The sequence below is a fragment of the Pagrus pagrus genome, assembly GCF_965226575.1.
Source record: "Pagrus pagrus genome assembly, chromosome: 10".
Classification (NCBI taxonomy): Eukaryota; Metazoa; Chordata; class Actinopteri; order Spariformes; family Sparidae; genus Pagrus; species Pagrus pagrus.
In genome coordinates this window covers 1776717-1795499 of record NC_140194.1, presented here as the reverse complement: position 1 = coordinate 1795499, position 18783 = coordinate 1776717, and the positions used below count along the sequence as shown (strand labels likewise).

At 41.1% G+C, this 18783-nt stretch overlaps 1 protein-coding gene across 5 annotated transcripts; it reads right to left on the bottom strand.

Annotated features, from left to right (window-relative positions):
• Window positions 1–2181: 2181 nt before the first annotated feature.
• tnnt3a (troponin T type 3a (skeletal, fast)) lies at window positions 2182–16950 on the bottom strand. Of its 5 annotated transcripts, none has more exons than XM_084364555.1 (14): window positions 16881–16950; window positions 14985–15027; window positions 14796–14809; window positions 13564–13722; window positions 11235–11252; window positions 10393–10411; window positions 10232–10277; window positions 10018–10134; window positions 9806–9883; window positions 8561–8674; window positions 8129–8241; window positions 7758–7848; window positions 7064–7104; window positions 2182–2481 (listed from the first exon to the last, which is right to left on the bottom strand). In XM_084364555.1, exons 1-14 carry the CDS (start codon window positions 16933–16935, stop codon window positions 2445–2447), a joined length of 945 nt encoding a protein of 314 aa, XP_084220681.1. In that variant the 5' UTR covers window positions 16936–16950; the 3' UTR covers window positions 2182–2444. The 5 variants fall into 5 exon arrangements, with proteins under 5 accessions (XP_084220681.1, XP_084220683.1, XP_084220682.1 ...); XM_084364557.1 differs by having other exon boundaries at window positions 16814–16897; XM_084364556.1 differs by lacking the exon at window positions 11235–11252.
• Between the last annotated feature and the right edge of the window lie 1833 nt (window positions 16951–18783).

Below are 18783 nucleotides of genomic sequence, written 5' to 3'. Positions count from 1 at the left end.
AAGATTCCTGAGGATCACTCCTCCTCAAAAGATATTTATTGTTGATCGTCCAAGTTCAGATACTTCTGATACTCTGGTAAAAGTAGAAGTACTGATACAGCTTCTTTACTCCAGTAAAAGTAATCGAGTACAGGCTCTGACATGTACTCAGAGTATCAGAGTAAAAAGTCTCCCTCTGAAGGACATTTGTGGTCAAAGCTAACTGAAGCTCACGTCATATTAATATAATTCAAAGACTATTAAAGTTAAAGGTAGAGTCAGTAGGATTTGTCCCAGCTGTTCCTGAACGCACCACAAAGATAGTTGATTGTTGAGTCTCGTTCCCAGGACGTCAAATAGCCACATGTTGGGTTGGTAAAGCGTCCCGAGCAGCAACACAGTGAGAAGATAAGAAGATCCAGGCAGAGGGCTGCCGGGTCTCTGCAGGGACTGGACCCCTAAAACACTTTTTCCCCATAAGCTTACATGGTGACACTTCTGAGCGTCACCGCCCTGTGAAATGACTCTTTTTAATCATAATTTGAACCGTTCAGTCCAGTAAAATTTAGAAAGTGTAGAGGAGCAGCAGGAGACGTGAACTTACCACAGACGGTGGCAAACAGTGGGAACCCTGCAGAGCCCGGAGAGGCGGCGCTGACCTCTGGGGTCACACTGCGGCCCTGACCCGCTCACTGACAGGCAGAGAGAAGGTCACATTCACCGGGTCCATCTCAGCTGACTGTACCGGGGCTCCGATCCGCTCGATAATCATGCTTTAATACGTTAAAACAAGCAAACTAACAGGTCGAGGCAGAGGTTCATCAGCTCTAAGTTCTGCAGGTTAAATCACTGTTTTTATCAAAGCAGTCTGGTGGATCTGAAGACAGCTTCAGTAAATCATTTACATCAGTCTGTCTGTGCAGGTCATCAAAACTCAGGTGTTCTCAATCAACAACCACACCTGCTTCCTGCTCTCTCCATCAGACTGAGAGTATCTGCAGAGGGTCATTGTGTGGAAACATTCACTTTTCTGTCAGCCTTTACAGAAAAATTACACCCGAAAAACACTTTTTATCTTCATATTTTCTGATAAAACAATTTATTTGAACAATCGCTGCCTCTCGGGTCAGAACTTCTCGTCACGTACGGAAGGAAAGCGGCTCGTTTTGAGTTCAAACCTGGTTTCTACTGTTTAAAATGCAACAATGTAAATATAACCATCAAATATATGATGAATGTAATCGTCCCCTGGAGACTCTGGTGTTACTGTGTGACCAAAAGTCTCTTATTTTGAAATATAAATCACTTTACTTCCTTTGGCCTGCTTCCTGCAGGTCTTGGTTCGGTCCAATGTCTCGTCTCAGTTTTAAGACATTTTCACATTTATCTCCAGATTTCATTCATGTATGAAGCTTTGAGTTGACGTCACTGGTGTGAACGACTTTATTAGTCAGGAACACAAATGGACTGACATGATTTAGTGAGTTTTACATGATGGACAACGTGTGGTTTGATGCCCTGTAGCAGCCATTTTGTGCCGGTGTCACCTTCCTCATGGGTAACATGGGTTAAAAACAAAGGTTACGTTTTCATTTATGTGTTCATGGAGTCAAAGAGTTATGGAATAAAGTGCTCCGAGTTTAAATGTGAGAAAAGGAAGTTAACTTTCAGACATTTTGCTGTGAGAACAGTCAACGAGACAAAGATTCACAGATTCAAACCTCTGAACAGACGAATGATCACATCACAGATCGACCCCACGATGAAACAGCTGTCTGAGCAGGAAGTGGCGCCTTTGAACTTTTAAACCAGAGTTACTTAAGCCCTTTTCTTCTTCTGTCCTTTTGACATTGTCTGTTTGTATATAGGTGTATGAATATAAGTAACTGTATATATTTTTATTCTATTCTGTGTGTGTAGCTTGATAACTTTTGTCTCATCGTGCAGCTCTGTGCTGTAAAATGAACCTTGAAGCCTTGAATAATATTAAAATAAACAACTTTGTGGTGTTTGTTTGGTCTCTGGGGAAACGCTGAGCCTCGTCCTGCTCTGACTAAAAATCCGATTCAACTCTGCAGTTAGAAAACAGTGTTGAACAAACGACTTTAAAATTACACGGCTACAAACACTGAACTTTATTGACTTCTGAATAAGAACAGATCTACAGACATGGCTTGAAGAGTCACACTTTATTTACAAAAATACTGAGAACCAAACAGTGGAGGGCGAGGAAGCGAGATGGCGAGCAAGAATTCGTAGGCTTTCTTTTTTTTTTATTCCTATTGAGCAGCAGCTAAAGGCTCCTGGTTGCATGTTTCAAGACGTGGGTTGATAACCGCAAAGTAGACCTCAGCATGACTGGCTTCTTCCGAGCTACGACCTTCGCCACAGTGTGCGTTGTTTCATCAGGCGTGTGTCCGAGACGATCGCAGTTTGGTTTCTGAGCAGCGGCGGGGCGAGGCGATCTACTTTCTGCGGCGAGCGGCGGCGCCCTTCTTGCTGCTGTAATACGAAAAACACAGAAGAAGATGGAAACATGTCAGAACAGGACAGTCACACATAAACTGCACGAGGAAATGGAGGTGGATGTTTTTGCATCTTTCTCGCAAGCAGTTGATTAGCATGTCTGCTAGCGTGTCTGCTAGCATGTCGTCTGAAATCCCGTCAGAAAATGTACTTTTTCAGAAGTTCCCAAAGATAAACTGTTACATATAAACACCACAGATAAACACTATTGCGTTTGAAATGTTGTAAAAGTTTTACTGTGTGCTTTTATCGCAGACTGTTGCTAACGAAAAGCTAATTAGCACAGAAAGCAACAAATTTATTCTCCCTCTCCCCTGAATTCTTCTGTTTTCTGTCTTGTTGCATGTAACAGTTGTTTTATATATTTATGTCACAGTCCTGAAACCTTTGAGCAGCTAACGTTGCTACTGTCTTCTTTCTCAGATGATTAGCACTTTCCTGAAATTTAGAAAGTAACTGAACGATCAAAGAGTAGCTGACAAGGTTTTGGAAGATGTTTGTGATAAACTGAGGCTTCTGCTGTGACTCCAAAATAATCACAGAGAGAAAATAAATAAATAAATAAATAAATTGTCACATTTTCAAAGGGATTTCTGGTCGACATGCTAACTGGCAAAAAATGCTAAATTTTCCGCCGCTCACATCAACAACATCAGACGTCTCTCGACACGTTGAAGACGGAAATCAATCTCAAACTCGTGCAGCACTTACCTTCACAACCCGAATCATCTCAGAGTCCCACAGATATCAGTGTATCGACTCTCACACACAGTGAAATAACCGGGTCAGTACGAAGAGAAGAGCCCCGACCTTCACGCTGAAAAAGGATGCACTGCTCTACATCGTAACTGGACTTTTTAACAGGATATAATCAGATTTGTTTGTGTCTGTGAGTGTCTAACATTTAGTTTATATATTTGCTGAAGACGGCTCCGTTAGCCTGGAGGCTAAATAACACAAACATTTTAAAATGTCTGGTTGTCCAGACGGTATTGATGCTACAATCCTACTTTATATCGACCAGTTTAACTTCTGAAAGGTTTTCATCCTTTTTCAGAGAACATCAGGGAGCTCTTCTCAAACAATGTGACACAAATAACCAGATTTCATGTGAGAAAAGTAAAACTGATTAAAGACGGAAAGCTAATGTTAAAAAAAAACGGCACGCGACTAAAACGATCCCAAAAGTCGTTGAATTAAAGTAAAGATATCGTGTTAAAATATTTATTTGGTAAAAGTGAAATTCACTCACACGAATAGTACTCGAGTAAAAGTCTTAAAGTATCTGATATGAAATGTACTTAAGTATTTAAAGTACAAGTAAAAATAAACAAAGCAAAATATTTACACATATGTATAAACTTTATACTACAACTTTATCCATCATCTGATCTGATTTTCAGCATTTTTCTGATGATCAGAATAATTATTTTTTTTATCCGATTGCATCAGACTTTTACTCTGATGCAGCATGTAATCTGCAAATGAACTAGTAACTAAAGTAATCAAATATAGTGGAGTAAAAAGTATAACATTAGCCTCCAACATGTAGCTCAGTGGAGTATAAAGTAGCAGAAAATGGAAAAACTCATGTGAAGTACTGCAAAGTTGCATTTGACTAAATGTACTTAGTTACATTCAATCACTGCTATTAGCAGGTTAGCTACTGTGCTAAACTTTCAAAATTGTATCCGCTTTTTGAATAAACAAAAAGTTTATCTGTTTCTTGAAGGAAGGAATTTAATATCTACAGATAGTTCACGGCGGACACGACCAGAACACGTCGACCTGTGAGGTGAAAGAGGTTCGATCTCTACCTGAACCTCCAGGCCGGCCTGTTCTCCGGCCTGCTTTCACCGGCGGTGTTAGTGAGGTTCAGTGTGTTTATGGCTTTTTGTCTCAACTAAGTGACACAAAAAATGGACGAGAGTATTTGAGAAAGTCCTCATGCTTTAGGAGTGGAAATACTGAAAAGTTCAGCTCATTAAAACTGAATCTTTTCCATCGTGAGAAAAACAAAACGTTCTCATTCACAATTCTTCAAATACAGCAGCTCGTCAGTGGCCTAAATATGCAACATCTGGTTTGACTTTCAAAATAAAGCGAGCTGACACATTATGACATCGTGTTTTATGGGTCAAGGTTCGGTTCTGTGTAGAAAAACATAAAGCTTTGTTTTAAAAAGACTTCATTTGTACGTGACGTAATGTAACTTTAAAACAAGTCAACATTGACACTTAAATCCTGATCTCCTGATGAAAGTCCAGCGTGTGACCAGCGTCGTTTAAAGTACATCAGTCACACATACGAAAAATACTCGAGTAAAACTTTTAAAGTAGTTGATATTAAATGTACTTAAGTATTAAAAACGAGTAAAAGTAAATAATACGTATAATTAAATGTACAGACTATACAACTCTGTGTCGACTGATTACAGGCCTGCTTGATTATTATATTAATTAAAAATATCCAACATTTATAACTTTTCGAATTACTTTGGCTCTGATGCAGCATGTAATCTGTAAAGTAACTAGTAACTGAAGTTATCAAATGAATGTAGTGGAGTAAAAAAGTAGCAGAAAATGGGAATACTCGAGTAAAGTACAAGTACTTTGACCCATCAAACGCCCCAAACATCCAATACTTCTGACTTTTCTTGTTCTTTATACTGCGACAAATCTGTACTCAAGTACAAGTACAGTTACATCCCTAAAATATTACTTGATTACAAGTAAAACTAATGGTATCCAAATAATACTTCAGTAAAAGTACAAAGTAGTCTTCTCAAACGCTGCTCAGAGTATCAGTTACTTTTTAACCACTGACGTTTAATGCAAGTACCCAAAAAATGACTTAATCACAGTAATCTGAGTAGTTGTAATTAGTTACCACTGACCAAGCTGCCATATTTGATGCATTGACCTGACGTGTCGGCCCAACTGATCCACTGTTCTGTGCCATAAACTGACATCAACTGTCCTGAACGGTTCTGACAGTCATGTCTTCACGCAGACAACAGCTGGAGTGTCAGTGAACGCATCACGACGGTACTTACTGCTTCTGCAACTCATCGATGCGGTTCCTGAACGTGAGCACCTGAAAAAGCGACACAGCAGCAGCTTTAACACATTTACCTCCGAGGAGAAGGACTTCCTCTCTGCTCTCCTGAACCGGCTCCGTGGGCTGAAAGCTGCAGACTGAGGCATCATGGGAAACCGACCACGGGGTCACGCTTATCATCAGTGTTGCTCTCTTTTACTTTACTTTAAGTTCAAATAGATGTTTTGACCTGAATTCTGTTATTTGTGAAATCAGGTTATCGGTTAATCATCCGACACAGAGGAAACCACAGAGGAAGAAACACCTGATGCTCTTAATAATCTGATGATTGTTGCGTTTAAGGCCCGTTGTGGTTTCCCAAAAGAAAGAAACACGGTCACTTCTGAGAGATTCAGCTTCAGCTCGACTCTGAAACCTCGACAGACTTCTACTTACCTGTCGGACCGCTCGCTCACACACCTGACCGAAGCTCTGCGATGCTGAAACTGACATCCAGAGCAGGACAGGATGTGGAGGAGCTCAGCACCACCTTCACACCTGATGTCTGCTGACAGCTGAAGAGTTTGATCCATTAAAGTGACGTCGCTAATAAAAATATAAGTTTGTTTAACTCAGAAAAGTCATCGTCAGACATATGTTGTTGTTTAATAACAGAAACTAAAGGTGCAAATTTAAAGCAATTTCTTTAATTATTAATAATTTATGAGATGATGTTGGATTGTTTTTCGACTTGATCTGTGTTTGATGCAGAATCATAGTCGGCTACATTAGGAGTTAACAAACACAGTTTCGTGAACGATAAACTAAATTACACAAAATAATGACTTCATTTTAATGTGAAGCTCCCGTCTGAAATGTAATAAAATCAGTTTGTATATAATGTTTCCTGTATTTTATTTTGATACATTATACAAGCAAGTATTTGTAATTTGTAGCAAGATACTTTCTGATCCGTCTCTGATTGTCATTAATTCATTTTTAATCGATTAATCATTTAATCATTTACATCCCTAACAAAAACTTGTTTATTATAAGGAGAAACAAATACAGTTAGGCTTTTATTAAAAGATAAAATTAATGTCATGAGTTAAATACTGTGAGGATTATATGTGTATAGTTATTTTTCAAAGCGATAAGAAAAATTGAATCCTGATCCGGCGAAGATACGGTGGAGTCGAGATAACTGACTAATATTTGGTGATTATTATATTATTATTATTATTATAATGTTTTTAATTAAAGCTGCTGTTAAATCTGCCTCCTAATTATAATTAATATAATAATAATTAACTTCACAGCTGAATCCTGAGCTTGTCGATCGCAGCCGTCACTCGGAAACAAACTCTTCACTTCTTTCTGTCAGTCGTGTTTCGGTGGTGCATCGTGTCCTCTCTCGGCCAGCAGGGCGGCGCTCTACTTCTCTGACCTTCCTTCATGCTAACATGCAGCTAGCCTGAAGCTATCAGGCAAAAAACTGCCCCTGCTCATCTCTACTTACAATTTACTGAGCTCCTCAACTCTCTTACGCAGGGTTGTAACCTGGAGGGGGGAATCAACATGGAGGGTTCAGATCTGGAGACACGCTCGGCTGGACGTCACCTCAGGACGCCAGCGTCAACATCAACAACACACAGCTGCTGTGGATTTATGGCTTTAATAAAGTGCGTGTAATGGACCTGTGATGTTTAATATTAGATTCATGTGTGTGTACTGTGGATTCATGTTAACTGTTCTGGGCTTTAAGGTCCTGGTACCTGAACCTTAATTTGAAGAAATATAAAATGTTTTTCTACAAAGTTTAGCAAAAGAAAACAAAGTTGTTAGAACTTAAAAACACTTTTAATTTAAATAAATAAAAAAAAAAAAAATCCACCTTAAACGACTCAAAGAAAATGTTAAAGTACCAGGTTCTGTCTGTTGCTTTGGAAATGTTTGAAAGCAACAGACAGAACCTGGAAAACTTCAAGAAAATTAAATATCAAAACTTGATAATCTTCTTTTCTTCATGTCAGAACAAGACATTAAAATTCACTAAGTATCTGTAAAGGTGTTGTTAAAAGTGTGTTAAGCTATACAGGTTTCATTTTGTCATTTATATTGTGTCAAATATATTTTATAAAACAAACGTCTGTCAGTCACAGAACGTGTCTTCTGATCAGCTGTAAACAGTGACCACAGGGCCGGAGTCTCACCTCATACTTCTGCCTCTTCAGTCTCTCCATGTGGTCGAACTTCTCAGACTCCAGCTGGACCATCCATTCATGCAGCTCGTTGATCTTATCCCTGCAGGAAACACGAGAACATGAGAGGATCAGATACAAAGAAACATCCTTCAAACACGACGGAGACGAGAGTGTTTACATATCTCATCAGGCTGAACAGAGTTTAGTTTTGTTTCTTCTGATGCTCCAAATGTTTCACTTTGTCTAACTTTCTTTGAGGTCTCGTCTTAGATGGTGGAGACATGTAGTGCCCTGTTGGTAATATTGACGTGTATGTGTGTGTGTGTGTGTGTGTGTGTGTGTGTCTATGTTTGTCTGTGTGTGTGTGCGTGGACTCGTACTTCAGCTTGTCCTCGTTCAGATGGTCAATGTTCAGCTGCTTGCGTCTGGCGGCCAGGATCTTCTTCTTCTTCTCTCTCTCAGTCTCTTTCTTGCCTCCTCTCTTCTGGTCAGCCTGTTAACACGCATACAAACAGCGGTGATGGACTGTAACTAAGTACATTTACTCTAAGTACTCTACTTAAGCACAATTTGCATTCCAAACCTCGGAATGTAACTAATTACATTTATGTAAGTAATGTACTTTATGTTCTTCTTTATACTCCACTGCATTTATTTACCACTTACCAGTAAATGTACTATGACACTAAAATACTCAGTAGTATACAAAGTATCAATACTTGGCTCCACACTGACAAACTACATAATTAAAATACTCTCAAACAATAGAGTATAATATAATAATCTGTGATCATATAAGTGTGAGTACTGACTCTCTGCAGGTGGCTGCTGTAGTTGGAGCCCATGCTGGACAGAGCCGACTTCTTCTTGGCGTCCTCATCAGCCTTCTTCTTGGCGTCAGCCTCCTCCCTGATCCGCCTCTCCTCCTGGTTCACAGAAAACAGAACAGAGTGAGACCTCCGGGTCAGATCCACCGTTCACTCTCTGGGACTCAACACAGGAACCATTAAAAAACAGGACGGATGTTAGAAATATATATTATATATTTATATACATAACAGATGAGTTATTCATCATGTCAGCAGACGCAAACTGACGATAAATAAAAATATATCAAAGTAAAACAGAATGAATCACTTTAATTAAACTGTTTAAAAATGAGGATTCAGTTTGATGTATAAATGAAATTGTTGTATATTATTAAGGTTTAAATCAGAATGTAGCTAAAGAAATGAGAAACACTTGAAAATAACCATCATGAATACCTGATACAATTAAACTAATTAAACGTAATAGTTAATAGTTATTTCACTGCTTTATAAAACATTTATTAATCAATTGTTTATTGTAAAGTTACAACTGATCCTTTAAAAAGACTTTAAGTTAAGAGTTTAACTCTAAATGTAACATCATTTTTGATTTATGGCCCAGAAAGGATACAAATAAATACAAAACATTAAATCAAAATTTAAACTTTAACACACAGATTAAATCACAATTTATAAAAATCAAGACTTTGACCACAAGACTATTATGTTCTTGAAAAAAATTAAATATCTGATTTCAGAATCATATTTTAAAGGTTAAATTAGATGAAGATGAGCTGAATAAATGAATGAAGACTCTTTCACACACATCAGGATACTTGGGGGCAGTGACGAGTCCGCCATGTTGTTGGAGGCGCAAACAAAGAGGTCACTGATGTCGAGATCATTCAAGTCATCGCTCTGAAATATTTATTTTTTGTTGGTGCATAAACACGGTGAAGGAGTGTAGTGACAGAAACGTGAGGACGGGAGCTTCATATCTGTATTTTTTGAATCACAGAGTCCTGCGGCGACTGATCGCTCTGAGGGCCGATCCTGCGGTCCACAGAGCTTCAACTTTAGTTTATATATTTGCTAGCACATCTTGCTGGAGCACAGAAGTGTAATCAGATGACATGCTGACATATGTGCTGCCAAAAAGAGATACAAATCAGCTCCATATCTTCTCAAAGACGCTCCTCCTGTTCGATTTGTGACGTCACCGGAGGTAAAAGAATAAAAACCACGAACCTCACGTCTGGCCTGGCGCTCCTTCTCCTTCTCAGCGCGGACCCTCTGCTGCTCGGCCCTTTCAGCACGACGCTTCTCCTGCAGGACGACAGAAAACCCAGCGTCAAACACATTTTAATTTGAGACCGCTCTCGAGTCTCTCAGCCAGCAGCTGGATAAGTTAGCTTAGCATAAAAACAGTTAGCCTCGCTGGCTCCTGGCTGAAAACTCACAATCCTGTCCTTGAGAGCGATCAGCTCCTCCTCCTCCTTCTTCCTGTGCTCAAAGTGAGCATCGATCAGGGCCTGCAGCTCGATCAGATCCTTGTTCTGACGTTTCTTCTGGATGTCCTGCGGGCCAGACGCACAGAAAACAACAAATCAGCACAACAGAATCTCTCAACGTCAGCAGAAAAATCCTTTGTGTGGTGGCTTCAGGTCCGCTTACATCAAAGTCCACTTTCTCACCATCAGGGATCTTGGGAGCGCTGGGCCTGCAGGAGACAGTGTTGTCGGTGTTGAGTTGTGCTGATTATCATGTTTTCTGTTCATGTTTTTCTCTTTTTAAAGTCAAAATGTGAACGGAAATCGATCCGAAGGGAAACTTACTTGAACTTTGGCTTCTCCTCTGCAGGTTAGGAAATGAAGAGGGGACAAGTACATGTCATCGGGTTAGAAACACTGCAGATTATTTCATTTCTCAGGCATTACATGGATTAAACTGCATGAGTTTCGTCTACGTGACACATTAGATTCAGGTTAAAAACTGTAGCCTTGTTTGAGTCAGGGTTAGGGCGACAGAAAAATACTGAAAGAGCAAAAACTTGACTGAATCAGACAGTTTTTCGACAGGAGATCATGAGGTTTGGAGAACATCTGGCTGTGAGTGCAGCTGCAGTAGATCTGAATGTGTTTCTATGAAAAAACACCAGTGATCTTGTTTTTTCATTCGACTGAGACGTCACTTTGACTCAGTGTGTGCCATGTTTTTGTTGGCTTGACCCCAAAAAATGTTTTTCACAAGCAAGACAAAGTCAGTTTCCCCTTTTCTTTCTTTAGTTTGAACCCAGATTCGGGCGGCTCCATGCCATGCAAGATGACGAGTCACATAGCAAGAGAGTAACGGTGGGGTCGCTGCGCAGTGAAGCACGTGTTAGCATTTCATATTCTTTCACCCTTTTTCTCCTCTAGCACTCTGAATATTTAAAAACACTCAACTCTTTCAATAAGCTTTTATAATTGTGTGTTTTCCTTCAGAATTCAATCTCTCAGTGCCAATCGGGGCAGCGCTCCTGGACTTTGAACGACAGATAAAATTTGGACAGACATGTTTTGTTGAACAGCAGGCGCTCTCCCCCTGAGTACAGACGTCAGACCTGGACCCTGGTGGTCCTCCCAAAACCAGAATGACAGATTTTTTGTTTTTGAAAGTTCTTTTGAAATCAACATACCTTCCTCTTCAACGGCCTCTGCATGCAGCAAGCATCCAAAACAAAAGCAGAATAAACAACAGTGTTAGCAAGCAGTGAACTGTACTGTCACCACCAGTCAGCTTAATACAGTGAAACTATGAAACTGTGGCACGAAGGAAGAAGTGTCGTGAAATTCTCAAACAATCGCAGAGTCTCAGACTTTAAAGGAATAAGTTGTTTATAAAGATAAAAACACGTTTTCACTGTCGATTATTTTCATGATTATTCGATGTTGTTTGGTCAAAAATATATTGATCAGTGTTTCCCAAAGCTTTTCAGTACGTGTACTTGAGTATTTGCATTTTGTGCTACGTCCACTTCACTACATTTTTGAGACCATATTCATATTCATATTTCATATTTAACTTTAGTTACTAGTTACTTTGCAGATTGAATGTTGCATCGGAGCCAAAGAAGTACATTTTTTAATTATTAAAACAAAAAAACAAAAACAACAAATAATCAGAAAAATGATAAATAACAAATAACAGGCCACATATGAATATAAGCAGGTCTATAATTTACTTTTATTCCTCCTTTTGACACTTAAGTACATTTAATATCAGATACTGATAAACTGATCAGACTTTTACTCAACAGCTATTCATGTGGACGACCTTCAGTAATATTTAACACGATATCTTTACTTTTACTCAGGGACGACTTGACGTCTTCAAATGTCTTGTTTTGACCACAACCCAAAGATTTTCACCTCAGGAGTAAAGAAACCAGATCATATTCACATTTAAGACGCTGGACTCAAAGAACTTATTTTATCTTTAAAAATGACTCAGACTGATTTATCAGTTGTCAGAATAACTGCTGATTACTTTAATAGTTGACAATTAATCGATTAATCGTTGCAGCTCTGCTGTTACCTGTTCTCCTTCATGTTAACAGCAATGAGAAATACACATTTTAACTGATGAGTGGAAGCAGCTGGAAACACGCGGCTCACTAAAACCTGACAAAATAAAGGTTTTAAATAAAAACCTGCCGGTTGTATTTGTAATATTCAGCTTCAAATAAAAGTGACTGAAGGCCAGAATTTGAGAATTTGACGATCGGCGACATGAATTCATAGAAGCCACAGTTTCACCTTCAAGCAGAATAAAATCCTTTAACATTTAAATCTGCATTCACACGCCATCAGACGCTTCACAGGCTTCTCAGTAAAACGTGGGAAGTTGGAGAGTCAGGGCAGATTTCAGCGCACGCTTTAACTTTGAAACAAGTTTGGCAATAAATCAATTTCTACTTCATGGCGTGTGAATGCAACACTGACCTTACCATTAGCATGTTAGCATAATGGGACAGTAGGCGAATTTAGAAAAAGATGTAAAACATCTTTTTCTCGGCTCTTTATCCAGTAAACATGTTTGTTTTCATGCTCAGCAGCACGTTTTCTCCCCTTTAACAGAAGCAGCTCAACGTTTAAGTTTGTATGTAATCTGATGTTTACCTTCGTTACATATCAAGATCATGAAAAAACAAACATGTACGCCAAAGTATTAGCATTATATTAGCACTCAGAGTACGTATGGTACAGTCGGGTTAGACTGATACAAGAGGCCAAAAGAACTTTTCAGAACAGAACCGAAGCCGCTCTGTAAATATTCTGTTTGCAATAAAACGTTTGCTCACTGTGAATGTTGACATGTTTATTCGTGACGTAAATTAAGTATAATGAAGCTAAACATAAGCTAAAGGATTTACCCTGCAGTATACTAATACGCTGCATTGTAGCCTACTGTAGCTATGCTAACATGTTAGCATGAACACTGGACACATCAGAGAAGTTCAACTGTCCATTAAAGTTTGACAGAAACGTTTCACACCTTCTCAAATAGACAATTTGATAAATTAATGAAGGAATTAATGAATTTTTTGGACTGAGAATGGGAATCTAACCGAACAGAATCTGAGCTGGTTGTCGGGCCGGACTTTGCCTCTTTGTATCAGCCTAAAACATGAGCTTCAGTGCAAAAAAATACTCAAATATTAGTCGTACAGTAACTGTAGAATATTTGGGAAGGATCATTTTCAACATATCGACATATGTTTAAATGTTTACAGGAAATATAAAAAAGTTATCACATCCCAGCTTCGCGCCCGTTGAGTGCGACATAAACGGGCCGTCTTTGACTTAGAGGTGAAAGGAAGGTAGCGTTAGCATTAGCAGACATGGTGAACATGTGTGCGGATCTGGATTAGCCGGGTCTGTCTGGCTTGGCCATAGCCCGCAGAGCGCACCTGTCGCCTGGGGAAAGGATGATAGAATACCCCCTCCCCCCTCCATGCCACATACCTTCAAGCTCAGGCTCAGGCTCTGGTTCTGGTTCTGGCTCTGGTTCTACCACTGGTTCTGGTTCTGGCTCTGGCTCTGGCTCTGGCTCTTGCTCTGGCTCTGGCTCAGGGGCCGCCTCAGGGGCCACCTCTACTTCCTCTACTACCTCCTCTTCTACAGCTACACAACATGCAGCGAGTCACCGGGGGAGAGGAAGGGCGGTGAGAGGGTTAATGGAAGCAGGAGAAATGAACAGGGGGAAGAGGTGAGTGGATGAAACATGAGGAGGTTCATGAGGGGGCAGTTTGGGGGGAAACTGCCACCGGACGGAGCTAAAGCAGGTGAGAGAGCAGGCAGTTACAGGAGGTAAAAGGTCGGTCATTGATGGTCAGTCATGGATGGATGAAATGTGATTGGTTCCTGGGATACCTGCTCTGCGACTCGTGTGGTGGAAGAAAGAAAGAGACAAAATCTAATCCTGACGCAACCTCCTCTGTTTACACTGTGTCTTTTTCATGTTCCTTCAATAAATGTTAGTGTTAATCAGCATGCCACAAAGTAAGAGAGTGGAAGTGAGAGCACACATGGTTTTGTTTTTTTAAAAAGTGACTAACAAATTAGTATGAATGACATGAGATTTATCATCCGGAGTCTGCGTCTTACCATCGTATTCTTCACGTCCGTCCGAGAAAGAAAGGAGCAGAAGAACATTATCAAAAGATCCCGTTTGTACCCATTTTTGACAGAAAACAAAATGTGGGTACACTGGGGATCCATGCTAAGCATACACAACACAGTCCTCCTGGGCCGAGCAGAGCCGGACTCCTCGGGTCCGGGCTTCTGTTCAGCTCAGGACGACCGCTCAGTTGCAGATGGTTCATGCAGAGCTGCAGGACCTGTTGCCATCAGGTCAGTGCAAAACGTGTGAGATGTTCTTAGATTTTGGATTTTCACACAGCGTGTTTTGACGCTGTCCTGATGCCAACACTGGTGCCTGCAACCATGCCACAGCGGGAGGATAATATGTGTGTGCAGAGAGAGCATTATTGCACAACTTGAACCTGGAGGAGTCAAGCCAAACCTGCAAACGAACAAATTTTGTCCAGAGCAAAACGTAACTCTCTACAGGGATGGAAAATCAGTTAGGCAAGGTTCAGAAATAATACTGGGCTTCAGCATGGAGCTCCGGACTGTACCTAGACCCAATGCAGGGGGATGATATTTTCTTAAATAATGAAAATGATGCTACTTACCCTCGAGCTGATCACTGCAAGAGAAGGGAGAGAAAATCCGATTTAGACTTAAAGCTCAGCCCCAAAGAAGATTCAGAACAGAGAAACAGCAGTTTGACAAAATAATCAACGAGGAGTGAGCTGAGATCAGTTTGTCAAACTGCTCACCAGAAAGGTTTTTTTTTAATTTGTGAATGAAATGTGACTTACACTTCCTCAGTGTCAGACATGGTGAGAGTGGACTTGTGGCAACCTGGAGGTGAGAGAGAAGAGAGGAACTTCAAGTCAGCGAGCAGACGAGCGACCGAGCAGCCTGCTGCTGTATTTATAGCTCGGGATTAAGTTGCAGATGTCTTAAATATCTCGTGACGACCCCACCCCACCCGACCACACTACACCTGCTCGCCTGCACATATTTTCAACACCACCTCAAAAAAATAAAAAATTCTTTCGGGCGAGGATTTAATTCCTAAAGTTTTATCTGCTCGTCGTTTGTTTTGTTTTTGTTTTTAAGGATTCTGGTTTGAAAACTTTGGATCCGAACATCGTCAGTTTTATAATTAGCGTCAGACTTTGGGCTGAAATTGGAGCCTCGGTCCTGAATCTGCTTCTCTGATGATAAACGAGAAGGCGGCCAAACTTAGATTTATGCCAGTGGTGTGTTTTTTGAACCAGTGAGAGAGGAGATGAATGTCTCTCTGTTGGAGGAATAAAAAGACTCCACCGGGGCTAAAGGTCGACCTCCTGACCTCTCCCATCACTCTGCATCCGTGAGGCATCCCAAGACTTTATTTTATCTTTAGAAACAGCTTCCAGCAGCTTCTGTCGCGGCTGCAATCCCCTTCAGCCCGGTTGTGATTGTAAAGATTCCAGACTGGAGGCGATCAAACACCCTTCAATGATAAACACACATGACCTGAATTTATTCATGATTTAATCTAGATGTGGGATTAGTTGCTCATTAGCTTCGTTAGCGTGAGGCCACCATGAAGGCGTCCCGACTTCACAACTATTTCCATCAGAGCAGCTGCACAGGTCCCAGATCCGGTTTCCTAAACTTGAAGATTGGGTTCCTTTTCCTGGACCAACACCCATAATTCCACCTTCATCTCCTTATCTGGCCGTCTCGCCCTCACATGGTTCCTTCAATCATCTTCCTGAGGGTCCCTGCTGACTGCGGACACTTTGCTCAGGAATTAAAATTAACCCTGCGAGGGAGCCGAGAAGGTTAAAGGTCGACCGCTCGGCTTCATCCTGCCTGTAAATGAGTTTTCGCCAACATGTGATTAAACTCTCCACTTTTAGATGATTCCTTTACATCCAGTCTGGAGGCTCTTGGCTCCCGTTCAACATGTTAAAGTGTTTATCCTCTTTAATGTAAACACATGCCGCGCCTATTTACAGCTTCACTAATGGACCACAGACTCAAACCTCCGAGCTAAAGACAACCTGCGATCCAGAAAGTAACATCACCGTCTGAAATGATCAGAAGTAACGAGAAGCTTCGTGTCCGCCGCTCTCTCGATGTTACATAACTCATTAGTCATCTTCTGTCTCCTGAAGCGGAAAAGCTGCTTCAAAGGCTTTAAGCCATCTGTAAATCCCTCAGGTATGAACCTCCGCTGGGTCTCTGGACTCGGACCAAACCGGCACAAAAACAACAACAGAGGCCTTTTAAGAAAACACCAGATGTCCTGCGAGAACTTCACAACTTCATATTTTAACCTCAGCTGAAGGTTTTTACAAGCTTATAACCAAACTTCTCAGCTCAACACAAGAAAACTTTAGCTCCTCAGACACACAAACTACAACTGAGCTCAAAGACTAAAGCGTCAAACTCTCCGGGCTTCACACTGAAGGCCCGGTTCCTCTCGTCTGAACACAATCGCCCCTGACCTCGGCCGCAGCCTCTACTAGTCGTGGCAGTGATTTTTAACAGGTGGACTCAGCCGTCCACAGTTTGGGTTGATGTTTGGGGACATTGCACTTGAGCCTTTCTCTCTAGCACTCACACACTCACTCTCTCCCCTCTTCCTTACCTCAGAAAAGCTGAAAGAAGCGAGCTCCCTGCTGGCCGAGACAGGCTGTAAGGTTCTGCAAACTTACCGCGCTGATTATGTCCTTCTGTTATAGTGACACACGATCCGCTCGGCCTCCCCATTGGCCGAGGAGTCGGCCCGGAGGCGAGGCCGGGCAGGGTCGGCGACTTGGGCGCCCCCCCTCCTCCCACTGTTGGCACTCAATAAGGAGATGGAAGGGTTGAATGCTAAGGAGGGAAGCTCAAGTTTGGAGAAGGGGGCAGCCAAGACGCCCCCAGGTTGCTATTCTGGGGGCAGCTGCATTAGGCAAGCAAATTTCATCTGAGGGTGAGAGGAGAGCTGGACGACAGGGAAGTGAGCCAGGTGTCCCTGAACCTCTTACAGAAGTCTGGACACATAAACATAATGTACAGCGTGGTCACAGGAGGACAAGGTCCTGATTAATCTGTTGATCCAACATGTTAATCCAACACGTTGATGCATCGTCTGCTTTGAGTCCGAACGTCAGCGAGAGAGGGCGGGAAAATCAAACACATCAAAACAAGCGAAGTCTGCAGACTGACATCAAAAACATCGACATTCATTTCAAATTCATCCTAAATGTTTGTTATGTTGAAGATTCTGGATGAAAATATTAAAGAAGCACTAAAGAAACGTTAATGAGAAGAGAAAGATCATTAACTGATAAACTAAAACTAAAATCAACAACAAACAAACTAAATCAACAACACTGAATAAACTGAATAAACAAACTGACCTTAAAGGACAACACAGTTTATACTGTTTTACTTTGTTTATATGTGGCGGACCCTGCCACCTTTCTAGCTTCAAACAGTGTTCTGGGACCTTATTTTCCTCTGGTATTTATAGTATAGTAGTAAATATAGTCCTGTGTGTATTTGACCTGTATTAAAGAGGCACTATGTCGTTCTGGAGAAGAAATCCAAACTCAGAATTTTAATATTTATGGGAGGAAAATAAGGTCCCAGGTGGCAGGGTCCGCCACATATAAACAAAGTTAAAACAGTATAAATTGTGTTGTTTGTTTATTCAGTTTATTCAGACATGAAAACAGTTTGTTTATTTAGCTTGTTTGTTTCTCTTCTCATTAACATTTCTTCCTCCCAAAACTACAGACTGCTCCTTTAATGAAGCTGATTGTCCAAATACATAAATAGGAAATCCAAAAAAAGCAAGCAGCAAAGGCAGAGGAAGCGAAAAGTCCAGACAGAAGCTGAAGCACGAAGCCAAAACTGAGGCAACAAAACAGAAACAGTGTAAAACTGAACGAACCGAGGAAACACAGGGGAGATTAAAGTTTCCTCCCCAAAACTACAGACTGCTCCTTTAAAACAACGTCAGATGACAACTGAGATATGACACAAACACGTCCTCACAGGCGTCTGTCAGGTTTCATGTTACCGGCTGAATTAAAGGAAAAATGCTTGTGTAACATCCAAAGTCAGAGTGTGAGGACGAGGTTGTGTTTGTGTTTGTGTTTGTGAGCCTTTATTTTGGTTTTCAGATCCTCCTCACATCAGTTTGATCTGTTACTCATGTCTTTCAGTTCAGCTGTAAGTCCAAACGAGTTGCAGCATGAATCACTGAGCGGCTCGATTTCTAATCTGGACCTGTGATCGAGGCGTCGCTCTCGATTCCTCTCAGGGATCCTGAACGATCCTCTGGTTTCCTCCAGGGGGCGCTACAACAACAGGAACCAGAGAGCAGAGCGTATGTGGGCGTGTCAAATGTTTCCCTGTCACAGAAACACAAATAGACAAACGTCAGGCCCGTGGACCTCCTGTGTGATTCTGTGGTTACAGTTCAACAAATCACATTAACTCCCAAACTGCACTCTCACTCCTCAGTGAATGAAGCAAAGGAAGAAGCCATGACCCGATCCAAGAGACCACAGAACCTATTATAATCCCACTGAGAACCGTCCTGTCCATCATAACCCATCAGAACCA